This window comes from Papilio machaon, chromosome 2 (assembly GCF_912999745.1).
Source record: "Papilio machaon chromosome 2, ilPapMach1.1, whole genome shotgun sequence".
In the NCBI taxonomy this organism is placed as follows: Eukaryota; Metazoa; Arthropoda; class Insecta; order Lepidoptera; family Papilionidae; genus Papilio; species Papilio machaon.
In genome coordinates, this window is record NC_059987.1 from 8,863,500 (window position 1) to 8,890,665 (window position 27,166).

Genomic DNA, 27,166 nt, shown 5'->3' on the forward strand with positions numbered 1-27,166 from the left:
ACTTTGTAGTGTTAATCGAAGTTCAACGGAGACCGGTAGTTTTAAGTAATTTATATATATATATACCTATATATATTGATGTCCACGATTGACTCAATTCATCTTCTTACAACATCTTACATAAACAACAAACGTTGAGTTTGCATGAGTGAGTGTGATGAGCTACATTTGAACCGGTGTCATACCACTTTGTGCATTTATAGCTACGGATGCTGCCTTCAAGGCCACACGAATAGATTCATAAGGCACGAATCTAAAGGAGGGGCGTGATCACAGTGTTGCTATTATGAACATTCTTTAATCCCATATACTATTTGATTTTTAATGGCAAAAACAGCTAATGATTTTTACAATAATTCAGATTTAAATGTACGTAACTTAGAAAATAGTTAAATAACTTTATTGGCTTATGAAAATTTTACTTAGAAACAGGTTAAAAGTTCAATACACAAATCCTATTCTACTGCTTTGTGCTAATTAGCTTTCGTATTTTCTTTTATTGGGTCACGTTTTTATTTATCTCATTACCTTCAATGATTTAACTTTGTCACGTTTAGAAACTAGATTTTACGGATAGGTGGTGCAAAGTAATGTGCGAACTAATTTCACCCTGAAGGAAAATATAAAAGTATTGTTCTGTATACATAATATAAAAGTATGTTGCAGGGTACCTCTTCATCCTAAACATATCTTATTTAAAAAGTAATTAAGACATTGGACATAGTATAATTGTTCTAATAATAAATTGGGATATAAAGATCACGGTTAATATTGTTTTAATAAAAGCAAAAAGTTCTTATTATTACTAAACCATGACGTTTCAGATAATTAAACCTATTTTATTACGAATTATAAAATATTAATGGCTAAAACACGATAGTTAATTAAATAGTTACCTTGATATTCCGTGGCCTCATTGAAAATACCTAATTTCAATATTATGAAGTGCATCGAAAAATAAATTTTAATGAAAACTTCATATGTTGCATATAGTTTTTAAAAATCATACACGCAGTTAGCGCCGGCTTGTCAAGTCAAATATTTTCGCTCGTTTTTCGCCCTTCAATTGTTTTTAAATGTGGAAACCAATAATTTTGGACGTCGAGTGCATCGTTTGCAACAAATCGTTGCAAAAGATTAATCACATACCCCCTGTTGTGCCGGTGAAAATGAGAAAAATTACTAGTCGTCGGTCGCGAACACCCAATTGGTCGCTCGAGGAAAAACAATACCTTCTAGAGTTAATTAAGGAACGTAAAGAGGTAATCGTTACTAAACCTAATAATGGCCCTAACCAATCTGAAGAAAAAGACGCGGCCTGGAACGAAATATTGAGCGAGTTAGCTACTAAATTTGGTAGCAAGTTTTCAGAAAGTTCAATCAAAAAAGTTAAAACTCAGTGGCAAAATATGAAACGAATAGCACGTGAAGAAATATCTCAAAGTGGATCTGATGTACAAAAGTGTACGCGACAATCTCAAGAAGTGTGTAGCATTCTAGAGTTTATGAAAGACGACTCCATAAAAAGAGACGATGAAAGTGTTCATGAAACTACGCTCAGTGCGAATATAGAGGTTAAGGCTGAAAGTGTAGATGAGTAAGTGTAAATTGAATCATTTAAAATTAAATGACTTTAGTTTTAAATGTTACTGTAACATTAAAATTATCTAAAGTCAATTTCTAATAACAATTATAGACCACTGACATTTGTATTTGACAAGAAAGGGTAATGACATTTTCTTACATACTTTCACAATATTAAGATCATAATATAAAACATAAGGTTATTAATTACAGAGATATGATCCAGTCCTGTAACGTTGAAGATAATAGTATGGAATACGTTCCTAATCAAGAAAATACTACGAATAATATTACGTTTGACTCATCGGAATCTTCTTATCCAGAACAACCAGAACAAATGTCAGAGCAAGAAAATAATGAACAGACCGAAGAAAACGACAATAATAATACGATGAAAAATGTTTGCGCAATGACCGATATGTCCCTTAAGCCTGGACTAAACATTAATCCATTTCACGCAGAATTTCGAGATTTTTTCAAGTAAGTTGCATCGATATGAACGGAGCAGTCACAGTGATTTATAACATGTTTTATTCGCTTTCACGTGTATATGGATCTTATTGTATATTTAGAAGTGACATTGCCCGCGTCAACCATACCTATGCCAAATTCAAGTGACCGTTAAATAGAAAGCGTCTGATGAATAAGGCGAGGAGAAATGACAAGCATTCTATTGATTCCACGAAGGGTGCCGTAGAGCAAACCTTGTCTTATTACTCTTCTTAAAAAGATAGAAAGATAAAGAATAGGTGTACAGTCTTTTATTCTGTCTTCTACTCTGTTTATTAAAGATATGAACTATTTTGAATAAGCAAAGGAGAAGTTGCGTATACGTGGCAACTCATTAGCCTATAGGTAACGGTTAAGTAACAGTAGGCAGTCCGCTTGCTGCATCTTTTATAACAAGTGCAATAGAAAGTTCAATGTCAGGCCAAGAGTCTTGAATTGTATACAATTTTTTTATATCTTTGTAAAAAATACTTGTAGTTATTCCGCGGCAGAAAAGCAATTAAAACTTGAGACCCTAAAAGAAGAAAGACAGGTAGCAAGAGCAATGAGAGAAGCTGCGGAGCTGAATAAAATCATCGCAGAACAAAAACTTAAGCATGTTTTGTGGATGAAAAACATAGAAATGGGGTAAGTTTAAATCGTATATAATTTATTATTTTGCATAATCTACATTGTAGGTAATCGGGACACTATCTCTTTCAACAATTTTTTTTACAAAATAACTGTAATAATAAAATAGCATAATGGCCTCCATGTGTGAAATTAGAAGTTCCCTCTGTATACAATATTTAGGCGTTCTATTGAAACAAGATAGGCCTTTACCACATTATATTTTGTCTTTGTTTTTTATAAAATTATAAATCTCGGATGAGTCCATCTATTCCTCCTGAAATATAACCTCAAGGGGGTAATAGATATCCAAGTATTCCCCTGAACATTCTTTCTGGTTTTGTACAATCGCGCCAACAACAAATTTTAGTAAGGAGATTAACACACACTCATACTGATAAATATATAACGAAAAATGTAACGTTCTTTTATTACTGTAATAGTAATACCATGAAATTTTATGTATATGTATCGATCACTTACATTTGGATTCATACAGTTCGCCTGCGACATAGAGATATTTTTGTTTTGTTGTTTAAGTAGAAATTAACTTTGTTTTGTATTGTTATCCCAGAGGCTAATAGATCTTGGGTAATACAGTAGAACCTGGATAAGTGAGATACCTCTTCAACCGAAAAACTGAAGTTAGAAAGATACCTCTGTAAGCGAGAAAAATATCACGGTACCTTGACTCTCGCTTATCCAGGCACCACTACAGATGGACTAACTCGGAATATTGCAATAACTGATTACTATGGTTTGTTTCAGTAATATTACTCTTGGCTAAAAGCCTTGGTGTCAACTCTATAATAAATCCATAGACAATTAAATTTTCACGAAATTTCTATATGGCTTTATGTCATTTAATACTTTTTTAGCAATATTGGAAAATATCCACTTTTTACATTTAAAGTTCTAATTGATACAAAAGTCATGAGTTTCATTTCGAAAACAAGAACATCATTGAGGCCCGCAATTGCAAGTTTAAGGTATTATTAATTTCTGCCGGCTTAAAGATTACGCAACCTTATCTAAAATTTATTACATATTTTTGATGTACATATGGGCTAATGTCCATTAACCTAAGTTATTACATAATTTTAATCTAGTAATACTTATTAGTTTATTCTGGACTTGGTCAAAGCAAATTTTTTGTGATAACCTACAAAATCATTTGAAAACAATCAATCCCGTCAATTTTATATTAACTATAAAAATATCTATTTCTTACATACAACAATTCCTCATTTACCATGGATTAAACATTCTAAGTTAAAAATACCAGGTCTTCCTGGTACATTTTGTCTTTGATAGAACATTTAAAAACAAAAGGATTCTATAAATCATATTGTCACTGTCAATTGTTTATACTTTGTTATAATATTTATAACAGCCTAAATGACGAGGATAATCATCGTCGTATTATCAAAATGTGATGCTTAGACTCAAATTCTGTTGTTAGTGTGAGTCTTACATTTTATAAGTAAAAAAACTTTAAGGAATAAATGAGTTAAAATGTTAAAATAAAATAAATAAGTTAAATGTTAACAAAGTTAAATTGTTATGAACAATATGGGACTTATTTCAATGAGGAGAAAACTGGCTTTTGCCAAAACGGTGAGAATCAAATAGATGCAAATTACTAAATCTCAAAGCCTGTCAAAAGTGCAGCAATCTTTTTTTTCTTTTATGGCATTTTCTGTGCCTAAGTAGGTTTTTATAAATATTGTGATACAACTATACGAAGTATGTCAAATACGGAAGGTGGCTGCTGCTGGACTACCTACTTGAGCTTTCAGTTTTACTCCCCATTAAAGCTCACAATTTTGTTTTCATTATACATATTGTCAAGTAGCTTCAATAACCAGAAATGGGGTGATCTTTTGACTAATATGCCTAAATCCAATAAAGGTTAGATGAATGCTTCGCAAGCTTGTCTTTTTGGGTGCCTTTGGAACCATTCCAATCAAATGTTGAGGTGCCCAAAAAGAAGTAAGGCTAATCAAAACAGTTATGCTTATTTACACTACAACAATACTACTAGATCTGTATAATGTTATGGTTTACTTGAACAAAGACTGTCAAACATTGCAGGATGTATTCGGGTGAGCCTGGTTCTGGAGCTGGCAAGGGTGGCGGCACTGGAGGCTCCATTCGCGATGCCGGTGGCTCCTTCGGCAAAATGCAGGCTGCTAGAGAGGAAGAGTATTTTTACAAAAAGGTTAGTTTTTGAGATATTTAGTAAAGTGTACATTTTCAATGGAACATCCCTATTACCTTAGATACTGGCTCCTGCAACATTATGTGCATGGAACTAAAAGGAATATTGAGTAGAAAAGAGATTGATTAAAATCATGAACAATCTATGTTCTATCTATCACTGAAGTACCTACCATCTTCAGCCATTATCAAGTTATGGTAACATGGTAAAAAATCGTGAAATGGAATAGCAGTTACAATACTAATAAGAGAACATTAATTAATGCCTTAAATATTGTTGGATTCTACAAATAAAGGCCAATATGCAAATTGATAACTTTTCAGGAGAGACTCTTAAAGTTTGAACCATATAGAAAAATAGGCCGCATAGGCTATTACTTCAGCAAAAAATAATATTTACACCTGTAAATGTGTGTTTTGTTTGCATGTTGTTAACTAAACTAATGTAGCTTTAAACACAAAAAAAAGAAAAATAATGTAATTGTTACTTTGGCTCTTAAACAAAGGAGCCATCAATATGTAGAAATAGCAGTACCAGATAATGATAAGATTGATATAAGTAAAGTTAATAAAAACTATAACTTTAGTACATAAAAATCTACTAGTCTTCTAGTTATTTAAAAAAAATAAAAAAAAAAATGGTACCTATCTGCAAGCAAGCACAAAATAATTTATCAAAATCGGAGCACCAGGGGCAGCGATTCGCGGTAACACATACAAAAAAAAAATACAGTTAAATTGATAACCTCCTTCTTTTTGAAGTCGGCTTAAAATCAAAGTGGCATTGAATAGGTTAAATAAAGTTGTTACTAAAAAAATGAAAAACATATTTTAATGATTTGCAGCAAAAGGAGCAGTTGTCAAATATGAAGCAGGTGTTCAGTCAAGAGATTGCCTTCCATCAAGACCAGATCAAGCGCCATGAAGATGCTATCCGACGTCACAAGGAGCAGATGGCAAAGATGGACGAGAAGTAAACACAATCAGCTGCTAAAGGGTTAACATCAATATCGCTTTGAAAGATCATTTATTATTTTACAGTGTAGTTAAAAGAGTAAGGTTTTAATGTGAAAAATGTTTGCTTTTATTTACTTTAGTTTATGTTGAGCTTTGAGCAAGAAATATATTTCTGAATGGTTGTTTTATTTTATAATAGTTTTTAACCCTAATCAATATGCGTTATGGAATTATAGTACAACATTCTATATCACATTGATTCAAACCAAACAATTCATAGTTTCTTCTGCCATTTATTAATTGCTAGTATGTGCATGACTTGCGTGTACCATCAGGTATTACAGTTGATTAAAGTAATGGTGCTCCCACATTGCCGTTAGAAAATGTTTACTAACGTTAGTAAACATTTTTTGGCAAACATTTAATCACAAATGTTAAAAATGTTCTCATGTTAGAAAATGTTTACAACAATGTTTATAAATATTTTCTAACGGCAATGTGGGAGCACCATTAAGTTAACAAATTATAATAAAATAAAACATGTGTTACTTTCTTTTCAACTAATCTTTTAAGCAACCATCAATGCTCGAATCCTTGAGATAGTCTGTGGCACTATATTTTCCTCTAGCTTTTAGCGTTTCGCGCATCGAATAAGGGCGCCTTTTATTCTTTTTTAAACAAAAACTTTAAGCCATTCCAATGAGCAAATCATCTTCCATTTTCGTGTAGACGCTCTCAGAACGCAAACAAACTGCGAGCCAATACCAGATTTTAAATGTTATAAAATGTTAGTAAACATTTTCTATTAGTGTAGGAGCACTTATAACATGTAACAGTTCCTAACAAAATGTAACAATTGACGACATTTGTGAGTAAATGTTTTTATGTTAGAAAATGTTTACAAACATTTTCTAACGGCAATGTGGGAGCACCATAAGGCAATACATCTGCAATTGCAGATGTCCATGAGTAACGGTTGCTTCGCTATTTCGGTGAATTCAGTTGGCCGTACTCTCGTTTGCCACCTTATAATATAATTAGGTATCTTCCTACTTCTTAATTGATTCCTCTAACGGAAAAACTACTTGGTAAAGGTAGATGATGAACTAACTCATCTATCTCAAAGGTCTACCCTACATTATGCAAATTAGTTTACGCATAATTCGTGAGCAATATACTTACATTGTTATTTTATGTGACAAGCGTAGTATATGAAAGCTACATCTAGGAAAGGTTATAGGCAACATAGTCAGTAGGCTTTTGTGGCGATATTTATATAAACACATAGATGGCGTTTATTTCAGAGGATACTCGTGAGTGAATAGTACAAATTTTCTTTGTATTAAAGAAAATTTTTCTTATATTTAATTTCCTTGTTCCCCCTGAAAATTTTCGTATTTTAATTAAAAGAAATGTATAGCATAAGTATCTATTTTCTGCATTACTCCAGCGAAAGTAAAGTGCAAAAAAAAATCCCATCAAAATTAATTCTTTTTTTAACAATAGTGTTGCGAGTATGTTTTCAATGGCGGAATGCCTGCCTATTCCTTTGAAAATCGATGAATTTCATAAATTGCTATAATTTTCCAAGATAACAAAAAGATAAGGTACCTACTACTTACCTTTGGAATTTAGAATTCTTATGCACGAAACGAAATATTGCAGCATGAATTTTGTAAGTACCTACATATTTCAATAGTAAGAGTCTATTGTCTCTACTTTACTACTTTAAAGGTGTACCACAAGCGGCCGACCGTCAACGCGCTCCTTAACAAAATATTTCTGTCCCGTAATGTGTAAAATTAGAACTGCTTTGTGGCTTGCATTGCGCATTGTGTTTGTTAAGAAATCAATGTAATAAACGTTATTAAACTAGTTTTAAAAATATAACATAATTGTGGTACCTTTAATAAGTATGTAATTCAGAATAAGAAAAAAAAACAAATGCAAACGAAAACGAAAACTCACACTAACGAAGTTATCCGATATTCATTTGCAGGGGCGCGCGGTTTCAACGCAGTGAAGAGAGCGCCAAGCGCCGTTCAGTTTACTACAAACCTGTCTAGAGGCTACATGTCGCTTCTCGCGTTGTTGTGACCGTGTGTAAAGTGCAAGTGTAATAACATAACAGCAAATTGTTTTGTGGTGTGATATTAGTGTTGTGCAACCACCGGAGCGGCGGAGCCGGATAACATTGCTGTGATGCATTTTCGGATATACCTATGGCTGTCATGTTTAGCCCTCGCAGGATACGTACGAGCGACAGAGGTAAGAGGGGCCGTCTTTAAACGCGGCATTCCGGCTTTTTGTTGGTCGTCAGACGAAATGTAGACTCATATTGTCATCACTATGTATGCAGTCTCGAAAACCCACCGACTGCACTTGAGTTTGGCTTGCGTAACTTTCAATGTCAACACGGCGTAAACTTGTATCCGATCTGTACGATGTTGTATTGCACGAACGACGAACTGAATAATTGTCAATTCTGTACGCACACGTCCGAGGAATTGGATCCGACATTTCAATATTTACCGTCGCCTAGCGCGTTGTAATCTGCAAGTAAACAATGTTTATCAAGATTCCTCCGTCGATTGGGGTCGCTTTTTTTTGTTATTATCGCACGTTGTCGAGTCGTAGGTAAATACGACTGTGCCATGAATGGAAACTCAGTGTCGGTCATTCGGCGTATCGCCCACGTTTGGGAGAAAGCGTAAGATTGGTACTTATCTAAGTAATAAAATACAACTTATAATAGCGTGGGTTATATATATCGTGTTTCTAACGGTAACACTCCAAATAGTGTTACGATAAATGAATTTGTCCTATTATTCATAGGTCATGTCCGTAAATCGTAATTTGTTTCCTTCCGAATTACTTGCCCCTTAGTTCTAAGTAGTCGAGCACTTAATAAAATTGAAATACAACATTAGCATATGAAGCTGTGAAATATATGTAGGTACGTGAGTAATTTATTAGCCAAGTCTAAACATTCTTTGCCTATACTAAAATAAAAAAACAAGATTTGTATTATTGTATGAAACAAATAAACCAATGGACCAATTTATAAAATTATTTTGGCATTTGAAAGCTACATTATCACTGAGCACCTTACATAGGCTATATTTATTACTAGAAATATTTGTTGAATCCCATGTGATGTCGCAGGCAAAAGCTAGTTTGTAATAAAAGCTTATATAGTAATAGATAAAGAAAAAAATTTTTTTTTTCACTTTTAGTAAGTAGATACATAAATATGACAGTTTAAAGAACTGACCAAGTAGAAATATTTTATTATTGGTTAATAATTATTTAAATAAATTTCAGATTTGAGAATTGAAAGACACTCTAAAAAATAATACTGTTCATAAAACATCTCAAATCTCGAAATCGTCAAGTTATTTATTAAGCACGTCGTAATAAAATTGACAATAGTTTTGGGTCAGTCCCGTTAACATATAAAATTTAAGATTAAAAGAATGTATAGACAATTGTTGCGTAAATAAAGTTGTATAAAATTTAGATCACTCTTTCTGAGCAAGTTGAACATTCGCACAACGCATTGTCATAAACTTTGTATTGTGAAAATTGTGGTTGAATTCTCTTCAATTTGTTTTTAACCTGAAATTCAATTTGTCCGAGATATTATAAAGGAATGACGTGAATAGGAATAGAGTTCAGCTTAGAGCTGAGATCCGGTGATAAAGACGCGCTAGGGTATGAATCTGTATTGATTTTAATATTTTTTTTAATTATTTAAGTACCAAGACCAGAAATTACTGGTACACTGTTGTAAAGGGAGGATAATGTAGAGTAAATATATGTTATGGCTTTTAAATTGTCGATATGAACTGGGACAGGGCTAGGTCTAATGACTTAGCTGTTTTGTATATCGGCCAGTTATAAGGTTTCGTGGTAAATAAACTTATTAACAACATTATCGTGTAATCCGATATAGGGAGGGTTAATTATAAAGTTAATGCTTTTCATTAATCTAAGTCTAGTTGACAGCTACTTACTATGCCGCAGCCAGGATGTAGAACCACGCGACGTGTGAAGTAGGCTGGCGACCTAGCCTATTGTCGGTCGGCTTTTTGTTTACACTCCATACAGGATGCAATAATGTGATGTATGTACGGAGTACAATAAAATTTTATATAACTATATGTTTATTTTTTATTTGACTTCAAGCTTTAGAATATTTTTGTCACCTTGAAGGTACCACACCTTTATAAATTATAGTAATAATCGTCATTTTTGTACAACGATTAACAAATGAATACCAAAGAATGAATAAACATCTGCTTTACTAGCTATTTCATACGTACCAAAAAGAGAAAACTACTTCCTTGTTGTAGGATTAAAATCTTTATTATTTATACTGTAACTATTAGGTTTCTGGTAGGAATTGTTTTATTAACACCTTTCGGTAAAAAGATATTGCTTTGGTGAGTTCGGTATTTTTTCACAGCGGCGTCGAAAGCCGTTTGAGGAAGGTTTCAGTGAATTAAACATTACTCTCGACAAAAAGCAGCCGAAAATCGTCGTCTATTCCCGCTATTTTCGTTGACACTTGACTTTGAAAGCGACCAAACCACGTAAATGTAGGTATCAGTAAATGTACATATTAAAGTTTTTTTTTACGATGAACTTTTTAATCTGTGACACTTTTTAGGACGATTAATAATTTTTTCGTTAATCATTTATAAGTCTTATTATAGTCTTTTGTTTTTGATAACTTCAACGACTTTGAGTGTTTTAACAAAATATATTTCTTGATGGGGTTCAAAATTCTGGGAAGCAAGACTACACTTCGTAAGCTACTATTAAGTCTTAAACTTATCAACCGACGAAATTGAATAATAATAATAATTTTGTTATTTGATGCAAAATTTCACACAGTTTTTATTGCCGTAAGAAAAATTACATACTTTTTCATAATTAGACCAATATGAAAGGCATAGATATGCGGACAAATAGTGTAACTACATACTATAATGACTATTTCTGTTGCTCATACCAAATCGCCATTAGTGACCATTAAACAACGTTATGGTAGCACTAAGATACTTAGACACTAAGACACGATACACTCATTGTATATACATCGAAGTGTCTCTGCAAGTGTCGACGAGTCTCTTGATTATTTATCCCATTTATCCCGAAATTTCTGTCCTAGACTATTTGTACCTTTAGTAGTAGAACATTAAATGACACTTTAATTAAATAACGATTCGCAATTCTTACCGCGAATAGAACGAAGAAGCGGTAAAAAGGGGCCTCAGCAAATATTTAAGACTACTAATGGAAAATAAACACTTAGTCTGGCGCATTCAAAAGAAATATCTATACGCTTTCGCAGGAAAATATTATACTCCTAAATAAGTATTTAGTTTATTTTTTAATCAAGGAAGACGATGTCGGAGTTCACATCTGGAGGAAATTAGTTCTTATAGCAGCTTTAAAAATAAACGTCGCCGTGTGATTAATTTAGAACTTTTATGAATGCTCAGCCATGTTTATTTTTATCTCATAAAATTTGGTTGATTAAATTAAGTAATTTTAATGGACTTTATAGGTAGTGGATGTTTGTAGTAATAATATTGTTCCCTCTTTTTATTTTGACAAATTGGATTAAACAACTCTAGTTCCGATTGTGTAATGTCAGGCAAGAGAAGTAAAATAAAATTGTTCACCTTTTTTAATTTGACTTCATAGATAGATGGCAAGGACATAAAGACAAAAAGTAATATTACTCTTAAATAAAGATGAGTCAGTAAAAAATAGTAAATGAATTGGTATTATTTATAGACTAATTAGGTTTGTAATTCTGTCTGCATGCAATGCTCGGCTTCCGTTTGGCGATGTATAAATTGCATCAATGGGATCTCTGACCGAGACGCGTTACGCAGACGAAGCTTGGTACCATCTCGAGATTATTGATCTACGTACTGTAACAATTTTGACTGTAAAGAAACGGATTAGGAAAGAGCTGACGTTATTAAATAAATTCTGCCATTCGTATAAAAAAATTACACACTTTCGAAAAACAAACACACAACAAAACAAGTTTTGAGGTTATTCTTAGGTTTTGTTCGACAGATAGGAACGCGGTAAACAGGTCATCTTACTTCTTACTAATATAAGTATATTAAATGTGAAAGTTTAGATGGATGGATAGATGATGTTTGTTTGAAGGTACCTCCGGAACGGCCAATAGATCTTGATGAAATTTGGCACAGATGTAGAACATAGTCTGGAAGGCTACTTATTAAGTTTTTTTTTAATTCTGGGCGGACGGAGTCGCGGGCGACAACTAGTATCTCTTATAAGGCAAAGTGTAAATGATCTCAATTTGTATTTAATATTGGCTTAGGTAATAGTCTGTACGGATTAATTAATACTGTATATACAATGTGCACGTATTATTTACACAATGTATTAACCTAGGTATCCAAGAGTTACCACTGGAGAGATACAACAACTAGTGTTCTACATCTATATTGTTATGTCTATTTTCAATGAGAATGTGAGGGATGAAATGTTTTTTTACGTCTTTCGATGGTGGAAACGTACATTTTTCCCAAAAACAAGAACACATTTTCCATTTATATTAATGAACATGAAACATGTAAAAAATTATTTGTATAGTACTGAATAAAATGGTATACATGCCACGTATTAATGATGACATTTTTTATATACAGCTTGAATAGATGTATTTTTCCGGTATATTTTGATCTAAAACTTTTGAATTTAAAATGTACAAATCCTTTCTATTGCCATTTTTTGTTTTTTTACTCGTTAATATCCTAGTCACCGAGTCATTTTTATGAAACATACATTCTGACATCTTCATAGGTATTACTAAGTTATTGAAATTGTTTTTTTTATTTAAATAAAGAATTAAACTTGTTACCCTCTTGTGTTGATAATCCGCAGTGACAGAAAACCTAACTGAAATACCCATTAAATAAGTATTACAACCACGAGAACCCAGTGCTATGAGTTTATTGGTACAATTTTTCATCTCTGTTTTTTTAAAAGGGATTAAAGGGATAACAGTACAAGTGTCACAGCAATAGTAGTAACAATAAAAGTAAAAGGCGACACTTCCTCCCGCATTTAAATCATTCATGCAATATCCGGGTGTAGGAAAATGAAAACAATGAACACGATCGCATGTAAACATGCCTTTACTCACGGCTGCGCACACGCATCAATTGACTTACAAATTTGTATTAAAAATTAAACAAGTATACTTTTGTACAGCTATATGCGGCAAGTGATTCAGTGCCAAGGTGAAAAGTAAAAATAATGTCAAAATTCAAAGCAAGACTCATGTCACAATAAAGGAAAAAAAAATCATTAAAACTAAAAAACACTTATTCCATTCATCCAAACTTTCGCATTTATATTACTATGATTTAAATTTGTAAGGGACTTAGTATTCAGAAATATGACATAGTAAAGGTTCATTTTATGAGCTAAGTTACTTGACGTATACGTTAAAACTTTTATAATAATATGTGAGGACAAGAAATAGAGGACGGGTTAAAGTTTTTGCCTCGCAGGACTTTTTGAAATAGTATTTTTTTTTTTTTATTATCCCCAGGATGTTTATTCGTAACGGGTTACATTTTACAAAATGTTTTTTTTTATATTAAAATTATTATGAAACAGTTTTCATTAAGAATAAGGTAAGGATAAATCTTTTTTTTTTTGTAGAGCAATATATAGTAAAGAGAGGTAATCATCAGGAATGCGGAAACGATGCTCAGAGAAAGACAGAGAGAGAGTGAGTTGTATACTTGTGGTAGTTGTGGAGGAAAATAGAGTTAACCCATTAAATGTTAATTGTGTTTAAAGTTATAATTTTGTAATGTTTTTCATTCAATCAAAATGAAGCCTGTTTTAATTAAACATATACTCATAATTATTCTACGTCCGTAATTGTTTATTAATTAACATTAGATGATATTTATACTGTTGTTAAATATGTTAATTAGAAGCCACAAAACATACACATGACAGGTGCAAATTAATTTCGATGACGAATATTTCAGTATTGTAATAAATACTGGGCATTGCGTTTGCTAATTGCAAATTTTAATCAGGCGCTGTCAGAATTCTGAAATGCATAAAACCATTGGTTTACTAATACCAATAAAATATGTTCAATAAAGGGTGTTATTGTAATATGGTGTATTGATCATTTGTGTAATTTGCTTTATCATAAAATATTGTTATAATTTTGTTATAATATTAGTAATGATGTGATATGCTTTTAGGTCATTTGCCCTTGTAGATTAAACTGCTGAACCGTTTTCAAAGATGTGGAAGATAAATGTTTTATGAATGAAAGAAGGTTTTTTTTGCGATACCCATACGGCCATCTACGTCGATGTTATTTTAGTCGATTAATTTCTGCAATGAAATAAAGTTATACAGGATGTTAGTTTTTAATGACAGTTAAAATATAACAAATGTTTCGAAGGTCTCTATTGATACTGCAGACATAATGTTTGCTATCCGATTGGCACACGATTTAATTAATGAAATCGAATGGCAATAATTTAATTTAATCGATTACCAATTTCGGTCCATTGGGTAGATGCGATATTGTTTAATTAAAACTCTTGGCTTCGGGTCATCCTAACATTTGAGCTTTATCGTGTGCATTAAAATGAGCACTATTTATAAGCTAATGTTTAAAACGATTCGATAAGAAGTTGTTTATGAGTATAAAAAAATCAGCAATCGAAAATTAATTTTATCTTATAAATGAAGCGGTGTATGCTTCTTTAAAAGAAATCTACATTTACGTTATGTTATAAATTATAATTTTTCTATCTTTTAGCACGAATATGAACTATATGTTCGACTTGGGATAAGACGATCGGATTTATACATAAAAGACTATGGTATTAACAAGAAATTTGTGTAATATTTACATGACAACATTTTCAAAGCAGAATTTGTATCGAAATTCTCCGTCTCGTTTCAAAGAATAAAGTAATATTACTAATATTTCATATATGTAAAAGTAATGAAAAGTTCAGACAATAAGGTTATATTCAAGGTTGCTTTATGGCAACTAATTTTAATAAAATTTACAATTCCAAATAACACAATGAATGGGGTAGACAAAAGGAAATTTTTCTCCGAACTGAGCGAGAATTAAAAAGGACTTGGTGTTAACAATAAATCATAATAAAATGGACCGAATGACATCTGCTTTACAGCTGGTAGGGCGAGGACAGACAATCCATTCAGTTTGCTGAGAGTTTCGCGGCTGTTTCGAAACATCTGTGCAACGGGCCTTATACAATAAAACGATCAAACAAGTTCCTATAGTTCTTAGCTACCCACGTTGTATTTCGTATTTAAAATACATCGTTTTATTATTTTTTAGTAACGGATTTTTTACATAGAGCTGTAGATTTAAGCAGAAAGAATAAAATGTTTACGTCTATGAAACATGATATTTATTGCATAAAGGTGTAGATTCTCTTTAAGTAAGCAAATAACTTCTAGGGTAGTTAAAGTGACTTCATGGTGTAATTATACCATAGTAAAAAATGAAATTTTATGCAGGTATAAAGTAATAAATAATACATCATAAAACTAGGCTAATATTTATTACAACAATTTAAAATTGCCGCGATTATGAAGTTTACTATCGTCTCGAATTAGGTCAGTATTAAAAGCTCACGTAATAACTGCAATAATTTTTTACAACGCTATTACTTTATAATAAACGGGAAACATCGTTTATTTTTAATCTACGAATAAAGAATAACTGCTAATGTAACTTTTTGCTGAAAAAAAAAATACTGGCTGCAAAAGAGCAATATGAAATCTCGGCGTAGTTCTTTTGTTTCTTTTAAGGACATTAACCGTGGGTTTTCGAGACCAAAATCTCCGTTTAAAATATTTTATTTTATACAGATATTTTGGTCTTAGAAACAAACGGTAAGACGCTAATGGCTAGAAATAGTGTTGTGTAATGGAAATACCGCCATTTCAATGCGACATGCAACTTATGGTATGAGGTATATGACTCATACAGAACTGCATTAGAACCTCCAGGTGTCATCATTCGTTTAAATTGCATACACGATATCTTATTTACCTTTGTAAGAAGCCGTTACTGATATTTGATATCGCCGTCGGATTTAAATAGAGTAATAATTTTGAACGTACTGCAAAAGGTGTTTTATTCCTTAAATTACTGTTTCCACTTTATCCATGTAAATTTCTTCATTAAAAATCTATATATATAAAAGAAAGTTGTGTTAGTTACACCATTTATAACTCAAGAACGGCTGAATCGATTTGACTGAAAATTGGTGTGCAGGTAGCTTAGAACCAGGAATAGGACATAGGATATTTTTTACCCCGTTTTCTATTTTTTTTTTATTCCGCGCGGACGGAGTCGCGGGTAAAAGCTAGTATGATTAGTAATAAAAATGGTTAACTGTCATAAACTTATACACACAAGCTAGTTTTTTGTTGTTTTATTTCATTTATTTGAAATTATTGACAAGTAATTCCTTGAATTTCAAGATGTTCTCTCTACAAGTAGTGAGAATATACGTTGTAATATTGCTATTTTTTTTATTATTTTTCCTAATTTGTCGTGACTTTTAGAATTAATGCGTATGAACGCAGCATCATTATTTTCCGCTCATTCAACTACAGACCTAAATGACTAACTATGTTGAATTGTAAATATGTTCTACATTAGTTAGATCCTTATAAAGGATATCATGTATACACGAGTCATACAAAGGATATACTGTGGACAGTCAACTGCATTGCATACATAGATACTAGCCTGTCCAATTGTTGTGTCAATGCAAATTGTTTCAATCCATTTATGCGTACCGCGCACCTACTGGTTTTGGTTTCTATAGTGTAGGAATGCACAGCTGTTTCACTTTGGAATAATCAATTTTAATCAATTCTTGTGTCTTAGGTTTGTTTACGAAGCATGCAAGAACCATTTAGGTCAGATTATGAATTACATTTAGAATTGTAATCTTAGTAATATTATAAATTCGAATGTTAAGTTCCGAATGTTTCTTTAGTAAATGAGAGCTTTAACTGCCGCAATCGTAAGAATACTGACGGACTCCCATTTAACAACCCTGAGTGTGGAAGCAATTGCAAAATCTATATCTTATTAAGCTTTTGACCTTTTGAACTCAGGGGTTAAGCACTTGACTTGCAATCTGCAGGTCCTGGGTTCGACTCCCGTCATATACCATTGTGTTTTTCGATTTTCGATTTACATATATACATTTATACGACGTTCGTACGGTGAAGGAAAACGTCGTCTACCGAAATGCGAAAAGTAGATTGCCGAGGTTCATTCGGCCACACCGAATGGGGGTATGAGATCTCTGCCTACCCCACTGGATTACAGGCTTGAGTTGTTTTGTTGTTGTGTTAAGGTATCTAGAACATTATTTAGTTTTAATAAATGAACCACAGCTGCGGGCCCCCGTTCTCTTAACTAGACGCATCCGTCTTGCGGCGTCGCGGCGTCGACATGCGTTTTATTTGCAAGGACTTTTATGTCCAAACCTATTAGAGAACGGACAATTGATGGGAACAAACATCGTATAATGTGTGATACTAAGAATTAAGTTATCTTCGACCAAAAATAAGTCAAGTTCGTAATTGATTATTACTATTAAAACGATCGGTGCTGAGACTTCGAGTAAGAAGTTGATATGATCAATAAGTCTAATTTATCAGGATATGGCTGCCGTTCAAGAGTTTATCTTCCTCTTGACTCTAAGATTATTGACATTTGAAGGATCTGACCTGTTTTGACTGAACTTGAGTTCAGTGATGTTTGTTTTATTAATGATCTTTGTGTATATTTGTATCGTGGTTTGTGAAAAGCACGCGTGATGATTGGTCACCTATAAGTTTATGTTGATGTAATTAATGTAAACATTTTATTATTCATACGACCCTGAACAATGGGTTTCAACAAATCAAGCAAACATTGTGAATCAATCAAAGAAATATGACGTAAATGATTACGAAGAGCAAATATGTAAATATTGATAATATTGCCGAGTCAACTCATAGCCTGTCGTAGGAAAAGGTTCTCAGATATACATACATTTAACAAAAATTTAATTGAGATTTATTTTTCGTTGGCAGTTGTCATTTCACTCTCTCACAAACGTTGGTTAATTAATTTATACATCGTGATATTCTTTGCTTCATTAACTATAATTCCGATTAGTTTCAGTATTAACCAAACTTCTTAGACGCAGGTTGTAGACTTGGTTAATTCAGATCAATGGTTACCTCAACTTAATGCCCTCGAAACGCTTTGACACCACGACTTGATGGAGTGAAATGAATTTTTAAAATGTACATTAATGATTAAGCCTTATTTCCTTTAATGAGTTCTAGGATTACTGGTTTTATATATTTCGAATTTATTTTTAGTTCAGATTTATACGATTGAAAATAACACATTACTATATGTCAATAATTATAGTTTTTAATGTAGTTTAATATTATACGTAATTCACTGTCAAAAGACTCGTATTAAAAAATCCTGTTTTCTCTGTTTTGTTCATAGAAAGTTAGAGGGATGGTAATACATTTTATACAAGTGCTTAAACTTTGCCAATCCAGAGTAACAACCTTTATAAAAATATTAACTTTAAACAAAGCGTGATCCCATATTAATATTTATTATGCTATACGAAATATTTAAATTAATTCATTTTACTACTGTACTATCGTTGAAATTAAATTTCCATCCTTGGTAATGCCCTTTTCATGACCTTCATAAAATTTACTTAATCCATATAATAAAATTGAAAGGCTGCCGAATATAATGCTAATGGAATTGAAGTCCTTTTTAAGTTGTCCGGATAATGCCCGGTCACTCGGGTGAAATTTTAGACAGCGAAATAAGTAATATTATTAATTAAAGATTTGTCAAAATTTCTATTACATTTTTAAAATTAATTTTACAAAATAAGATGTTTTAATTTTATTAAAGTTTTTTGTTGAATATTTAAATTATTTACAATTAAAACAAAAATGAAAATAATTTTGAGTAAAATATGAAGCAGACGCCATTTTTTTTCGAAATTTCGTAATTATCAAGTGTTTTGAAGAAGATTTTAACACTATATGACCAAAGATAATGGATCATTATATTAAAACGTTAATATTTTATGTGTATTTAAAACTATTTAAATAGAAATTGTGTGTTAGTTAGCAACTTTTACAGTATATGGAAAAATGCCACAGAGAATTGGCAAATGTTTAACACGCACCTAAAAACACGCACTACATAATCACGGTCTATAAAATTCTCTCTGACTTATAACTATGAAACAGATCATCATTTAAGGAACACTTACGAATTCTTTGTGACATTTTATAGATTATCGATCGTATAAGAAAATACTTTAATTTCGACGTTAGAATTCGACTGGACTTTTTCACTAACGATGTAATAAAGGAAATAAATCGTTTCCTTAATACGAATTGTATTTTTAAAGCGAAACATGCGATGTGAACTTCCATCGAAACGATTTAATGACGATTTTATTTGCAATTATTAATTATGCATGAGTCGGTTCATGTTAATGACTTACGTTGCCTTGTTTTATCATACGCATTGTATATTACTATAGTATTACAAGATTCAAACTTTATGGCGGCTTAGTTGTTAGCAGGTTAGCTGTGAATGCATGTTTTGTGCGCAGATGTTCCTCGTTGCGACATCTCTTTACTTCTTTCCAAAGGTTTCGTGTTAAATGAAGCTAAATAAAGTTTCTAAATTTGTTACCTAAATGCTTTAAAATTTTTACTTATTGTTTATAAAAGGTAGAAAAATTGTATACGGTACGTAACTGCACAAATATATAATATATATAATAAAAATGTGTGTATAATTCTTAGTCAAAGCAAATATATGGAAATTTGGTAATTAATATTCATAATGCGTTGGCAAACATTGATATCGCCTTCAACAGTGATATTTGCTGGCGATACTATCGCTTTTAATATATTATCTGTGGCAATACATTAAGTAATTAATCACAATGGGCACGCGCGCTATAAATTATTGTGCTTTTTTATTTATAGTTATTTTATTTATTTCCTGAGCACCCAAAACAACATGCGTTGATGTATGATGGAAATAACGAGTGAAGTGTAATGTCTGCCTACCCTTCTGAATTACGAGCGTTAGTAGTATTTAAGAAGCCGATATTCGCTTTTTTTTAAACAGTAAATCCTACGATGAGCGTCCATTTCCATCATTTAAGATTTTACGGATCGTTACACTAATTGTCTTTGTAGTTAAGCAGTTATAAGTAACTGTTACTAATTTCAACGGTAAGTAACAGTAGTTTTTTTTTTCGTTGAATGATTGAGCGGTTAAGCTTATTTTAGAGGACAGTTACCCATCTGGTTATACGTGAGAGTCAGGGTGTATATAAGAGTAAATAAATAAAAACGTGAGTAAAGGTAAGCAACTTTGAGGGCAGCATTACATCGCCCCGCTCCGATGCCTCGTCCCGCTCACCGCAAATTTCGTGCCCGCAGACTAAATGTTTCGTTTGTAAACAGACTAGCTGTAGCCCTCGACTCCGAAATTAATTAAAAACTTAATAAGTAGCCTGTGTGCTCTTCCCGACTATGTTTTACGTCTGTGCCAAACATCAAGATCTATTGAGCCGTTCCGAAGATACCTTCTAACAAACATCCAACCATCCATTTATCTAAACTTTCGCATTTATAATATTAGTAAGATAGATTTAAATGATAAAATACGAGTAACAACAGGCATGTTTGACCTTTGGCAGATTAATATAATAATTCAACAATACAGTATTCAAAGTTCAAATTATACAAACGGAATATGCTTTGCACGTATTTAATTTTAATTCACGTCTAATACAAATAGACAATGAAATTAATGTTATGTAGTCGATTTACTGGCGACCCTGAATGAAACATTTAAATCATCGTTAATGCTAAACGCGCAATGTATTCTGATTCATTCGCATCTCACGTATCTAATTGTTAATTAAACATAATACGTGCACCGCTAAATATAACGTATGTTCTAAGACGATTCATTCTGCAATCTTAATTGTTGATAATAAAACATTGCAATGCTGTATTGAATTAAATATAAACTATTAAATTATATGATTAACAATAGTATTGTTATTATTATTTAAAATTATATGGCGCCTGACTTTATGTTTTATGCAAGTATTTGTTTATTAAAAACTAGCTTTTACCCGCGACTTCGTCCGCGCGGAATAAAAAAAATACACACAAGATAAAAAAGTTCATATGTCCGTCTCCTAGTTCTAAGCTACCTCCCCATCAATTTTCAGCTAAATCAGTTCGACCGATCTTGAGTTATAAATAGTGTAACTAACACGACTTTCTTTTATATATATAGATGACTGCAGTTAGATACTTTGGAGTAAATATTTAATTCAATTTAATACAGTTAATATCTACCCCTAGTACTAGTGGGCATATTTTGGGTATACCAGAAATGAGGGCAAAATTAATAATAATTGAGTTACTTCAAATATACTGTTAGACACTGTTTAGTTAAACACGTGTTTTAACTCTTTGACTGCCGCTGATTGATATAATTGACGTCAACATGGTTATATGTTTCGCCAAAAATATCACCACACTGCTTTCGATTTAAGTACTACATTATTTATTGTTCATAGTATTTCGTAAGACTATAATGTTTCAAAAGCAATGATTTGTCAAAAACCCGCGGCGGGTTCAAGAGTTGACGTGTGTTTAAGCTAAAAATGTATTTGAAACACTGTAAGTTTTTTTATGGTAAGGTATTTAGTTTGATAAAGGTTTTCTATTAGTACATGATCGTTAAAATTTATACGCATAACTTTGTAGCAACTTGTGACAATCAATTTCCGTACAATTATTAAGACTATTCAAATTTTTTAGACTGACAAATAAATGTAAATGAGCAGGTGTCAAACGAATCTGATCTTGATTTGCGTTTGTATAGACAAACAACTAGTTTTCACGATTATTTTTTTAAAATCTATTTTCATATTATGATTCTTCTGATCAGTGTTAGTGATACTTTCACATATTAATTGAATGACATTGACTTCATTAAATAGCTTGACCGTGCTTCAACAGTTGAAGTACTGACTGAATCTTCTACAAACATAGAAAACGAACTTGAAAAGTTAGTTAAAATTCCCTTGGATACTGGATTTTCAAAATCGATTAATCGAATGTGAATAATTGCAAAGAGTTCTCTGCTAATTGAAAATCAATCGATTGTCGGTCGTTTGTGCGACGAGGCGGACTGTCGCTACCAATTTCCAAGTCAATGTATTATGCCAGATAATTCGGATTAAATTTAACACTGTTTGCACCTTATCTTATATCGTGTTATTAAAGTTGAAAATTATAGTTCGAAAATAGAATAGAGGTCCTAGTATCATGATAAGATCGAATAAATAACCACATAATGGTTATATATTCGCCTAATACACACTGTATTATATACATACATCCACCATCATATGTTCACCATCAACATTCATCATTTCGTTGTATCTCATTGTGGCATCATAATTAAATCTGTACCCTGTAACATGAAGGCTTTGTTTTTCGCGGAAAAAGAGACATCACAATAATCATAATTCTCATTCAGAACAAAAGTATTCCAGAATTACAATACAGATTTTATCATTGCTTGTTTCCATGTAATTGTGTAAAAATATTTTGTAAAATAATATATGTGGTTCGTGACGAGAACGAAACGTATTTAATTTTTTTTACTCATACCCCATGCACGCGGCTATTTCTCATCCGAACACATTGTTGGCCCGGGCGGGTGGTTTTATCAATGCAGCACTTCTGGCGATTCCCAGCCATTTTATAACGACGACGTTCTATTTTTAAAATCAACGGTGTATGCATTGTTTTATGAGCATTATTAAGTGCCAGTATTTTTATCGCAAAAGGAGGTTTTAAGATGTTAATTGGCCACCAGTAACAATCTAAAAATTTACCATCAAAGGGACAAAAAGATTTGTCTATGTTTTTAGTTTATGATCTAGATTATAAATCTACGTAATCTTCTTTAGGTTTTAAAATAACTGATAGGAAAGCAGCTATTCTTATTTATAGTGCAAGAGCACGTTTTCGATTAATGTATCGATACAGGTAATAAATTATTTAAATCGATTCTACACTTCCCTAGAATATATTATCTAAACCTGCAAGTCTGCTGCTAATATTAGATAAAGTAAAATTTATTTTATAAATATTAGTCAGAGAGTGAAATAAAAACAAACACATTTAATTACTCAATGGATGAGTTATGTTAAATCTGGTATTAAACAAAGATGTTATTTCAATATGATCAATATTATACTACTAAGATACATAGTCTTACAAATAGTCAAATTATCTATAGACATTCATGTATAAATTTTGAAATATTGTAATATTTTTTATATATCACTAGGTTTTATTCTGAGCTATTTAGTCGAAATATATTGACAACGCATTTAAAAATAAAAGAGCAAAAGATAATTTGTATCAAATTTTGTATTTAGCGCGTTTTGTCACATCATTAATATTTTTTTATCGTCACATCGACATGGAAATTATTCACAGGTTGTCTCGGCTTAAAATCAATGGGCTCCGGCGCAGGTAATCCTGATTAATATTGCAGACTACCGCTTCCGATCCGTCCGAACGATGGAGATTGCTCGATAAACTGATTTCATAATCCCTTCCCCTGGCCGTGCGGGAAGGGTAGACACGTGTTATCCGATAGACATATGAGAGTTAATTAAATAAATCGCATTGCATTACAATGCTTTTTATTAGTCGAACTTTTTCTTTTTCTAATAAAAAATGGATCTCTTATCTCCTGAAAATAGTGTACCAGATACGTACCAGATACCAGATACGTATAATATTTCGAAGAATGTATATTAATCTCTGTGTACAAACAACTTTAGTTGTTATAAAAAGCGTATTAAAATGGAATTATTTCCCCGGGTGAGATCATGGTATGTGAATCGTAGAAAAATATTTAATCTGAAACTGTTCTGAACTGTTAAAGGCTCAACATGTTACTGTGCGTTTTCAATGCCGAAAAACCTGAACAAAATATTATACCTCTTTTTCTTCTCTTGAGAGTTATGACAGTGTTGACAATTTGTTTCTCATACATGTTTCCCGGCGGTCGAAATGCACAGTAATAGAATACCTTATGCCGTAATTTCGTAATGCGTGATAATGTCAGTTGTGGGAAGGTGTGGGCGTTTCCGGCTGTTAGTTGGTGGGATTAGTGTCGCAACACCTTTACGTTGTTTTTGGTTCTTTATATATTTCATGCATATTAACGTGTATATGTGAGATGATTTTTTTTTAAATAAGCAGGCAATAATTTTGAGTACGTGATTTCAATAGTTGTACTGCATTTTTTTCGCCTCTATCCAATTATATATAGCCAGCTTCCCACGATCGGTTTACTAAGATACTATGTTCTATGGTTTAATGACTTTCTAATATCACTAGGATTTTTATGATAATGGTTATCTAACGATTCTATAAAAATTTAAATTTTAAAATGCGCCATAAAAATAAATTGAAAATAATGTACGCGTTTACGGAGTTTATCATTTGTGGCGTCTTAATCAGTTGGTTTGTGTGTACGAGATTTTGTTTTGTTATATAACGTGTAGAATTGAATTTGTAAAGCATAACATTTGGTGCAAGTAATGAAACAAGTTGTATACGTGAAATTAAGTTTTTTTACGTGCCATATCTTATGCGTAGAGTTAGAATTTCTTACTGCTGACTAAGAAAAAATCTTCGTAATTTTCCTTTAGTTACAGCATGTCCTGAAAGTTGAATAGAATTTCACAGGGTGTCGCGTCGTAAAATCAATTGGGCCCGGACCGGTTCACAGTCATTAATATTTCAGGCGGCCTTTTCCGATCGATTCGACCATCGAGATTGCTAAGCGATAAACTGATTATAAACCCCTTCGTCGGCTTCATTTCAACGCGAGACCTGAATACTTTACAAATTTCTATCCTTCATTTCTATCCTCTAATACCAGTCTTTTCTCTACTTTATAAATCGATTCAAGATTCTAAAGAATCGTATGAAGAGTCGCAACGAAAATTCGTGACAAAAAAATTTTGACAGCGTTAGAAGAGCAGCCCTTAGGATGCTTAAACACTAGACCTTGTCTAATCTTCGTTACTTCTACTATGATTGGAAATAATTTGTTTAAAATTTTAATTTATAATATATTAGAAGCAGGCATTGAATCAGATAAGTTTGTTAATAGTTAACGAAGTTTGTCTTAGTGTAGTGAGTAAAGCGCAAATGTAGCAAATAGCTTACTCAGGCGCTTGTATAATCTAACTCCAAGTAATTACGAAGCTGAGGATGAGAAAACCAAATATTTGGTAATCAGGTCGCAGTACTAGTTAGCGCGGGAGCTGATCATTGCTACCTTAGTTATGGAACTAAAAGGAAATTGGAGTGAGAGACATAAGATAATTTTACTTTAACTCAAAATTCATGTCTAGCTAGATATTTAGATACGTATTGTAATGACACTACCAACTTTGTACCACACCACCCTTACAATAGCGGCTTAGGATAGGAGCTGACAAATAAGGGAATACTAGAAAGGCACTTTTGATGTTAATAGCTGAAGGACTTTAGGCGACCAGTTACTTGTCTCTTGAAAAAGCACCTTATTCCGTGCCGTGTCTGAAGCCCCATGCCATATTAAATAAAGCATAATTACAACGGTGACGAGCGCAATCCGTGCTCGTTCTTGTGCACAGATTTAAATTGATTACAACGACGCATTAACTCCGCGGAACTCCATCTCGCGAACTAGGTTAATTACTATTGCAATAATTTCGATCCTTTAATGTATTTTAAAACAGTGATATGTTTGAATATTAAAAAAATATATTATTTAATTTGTACTTTATGTAACTGATTATGTTTACAACATTAATTGATTGAACTGCCGTCTACTTCGAACTGAAATAATTTGATTCGAGGTTAAGTAAATAGTGTCCGATTGTTTTAAGAAAAAAATTTTAAATGTGATAAATTTGTCAATATGTAATGTATCAACAAAACGGAAAACTAAATCTGTAACAACTTGTCTTTAAACAGTTTGATAGTTCACGCTAGAAGCAAAATAACTCTGTTATGTTCCTATTATTATGTGGGCCAAACAGTCCTAGCTGCGAGTAATAGTGTCATCATCTGATAAAATCGTGAGCTGTGCAGTGGAATAGATGTTTCGTTGGTGCAGTGACATAGCACGGTAATTTGTCAACGTCCCTCCCGCCACCTCGCTATAATGGAAATTTAGTGTCAACCCCTCGCCTGCCACCTTAATTACTGTCGATTGTTTTAACCTAACCCTATTTATACTGATGGATTGGATGTAACGTGATTGAAAACAAGTGTTAACAGATTCAGAAAATAATTTGAGGAGTACCTACACAACTTATGATATAACATATGAGGCGGATATAAAACTAGTGCCTTAATTCTACTTTTATGTGAAAAGACATGTTTTCTATTGTACTTAATTAGAAAATTTCTTTGTCAAATATATTACGTACACATAGTATATGTTATACCTTATGTCGATGCCAATCCTATGCTTCCTTAGCATAGTTAAATCATAGTAATGATCCTTATGTATTCCATTGGAACAGCAACTAATGTAAAGGTCACCTATTATTCAGTACTAAAACCATAAAATAGAAACATTATATTTAAGTGTTTTAGAACTAATTTTCTTATTTACTCAAAACAGACACATAAGATATAAAAAAGTAATAATATTGGAAGAGCACGCAAGAAAATTTGCTTACGTTATAATGTCGGAAATGTTTATAATAGTTAATGGAAAGTAGACATCTTGTTTACCATTTGTCTGGAATTAAGAACACATAGTAAAAAGAGTATAAAATTCACAACATAGATAATTTACTTAAAATTTACAGACAGTATGTTTTTTAATAGGTTCGCCACATTTTTTTATTCCTAAATGTTATTCTAATCTGTAATCTCTATGTGTTTATAGACATTTTTAATTACGTATCATAGGAATTATTTTTTTCAACGACTAATGTCGGACAAGGAACTTGTTATAAACTAACGGCTTTGTTCTTGATTCATTGATCAGATCAATAAGCGTATCTAATTG

The 27,166-nt window shown here is 32.2% G+C and overlaps 3 protein-coding genes across 4 annotated transcripts in view; all 3 read left to right on the plus strand.

Moving 5' to 3' along the window:
* Nucleotides 1-1,169: 1,169 nt before the first annotated feature.
* LOC106716853 (putative uncharacterized protein DDB_G0267716) lies at nt 1,170-2,908 on the plus strand. The gene is made up of 4 exons (XM_045681519.1): nt 1,170-1,597; nt 1,798-2,064; nt 2,572-2,721; nt 2,887-2,908. The coding sequence occupies exons 1-4, from the start codon at nt 1,170-1,172 to the stop codon at nt 2,906-2,908; spliced, it is 867 nt and encodes a 288-aa protein (XP_045537475.1).
* A 628-nt stretch (nt 2,909-3,536) lies between these two features.
* LOC106716898 (ATPase inhibitor mai-2, mitochondrial-like) lies at nt 3,537-6,054 on the plus strand. Its single transcript, XM_014510547.2, has 3 exons — nt 3,537-3,692; nt 4,798-4,924; nt 5,769-6,054. The coding sequence occupies exons 1-3, from the start codon at nt 3,637-3,639 to the stop codon at nt 5,898-5,900; spliced, it is 315 nt and encodes a 104-aa protein (XP_014366033.1). The 5' UTR covers nt 3,537-3,636; the 3' UTR covers nt 5,901-6,054.
* Nucleotides 6,055-7,937: 1,883 nt separating this feature from the next.
* The window catches only part of LOC106716939 (syndecan), a 189,391-nt gene continuing 170,162 nt past the window's right edge, over nt 7,938-27,166 (plus strand). For both annotated transcript variants that reach the window (XM_014510619.2, XM_014510620.2), the window contains exon 1: nt 7,938-8,148. In XM_014510619.2, coding sequence (XP_014366105.1) covers nt 8,083-8,148 — 66 coding nt within the window. In that variant the 5' untranslated portion in view covers nt 7,938-8,082. The remainder of the gene's footprint in view (nt 8,149-27,166) is intronic.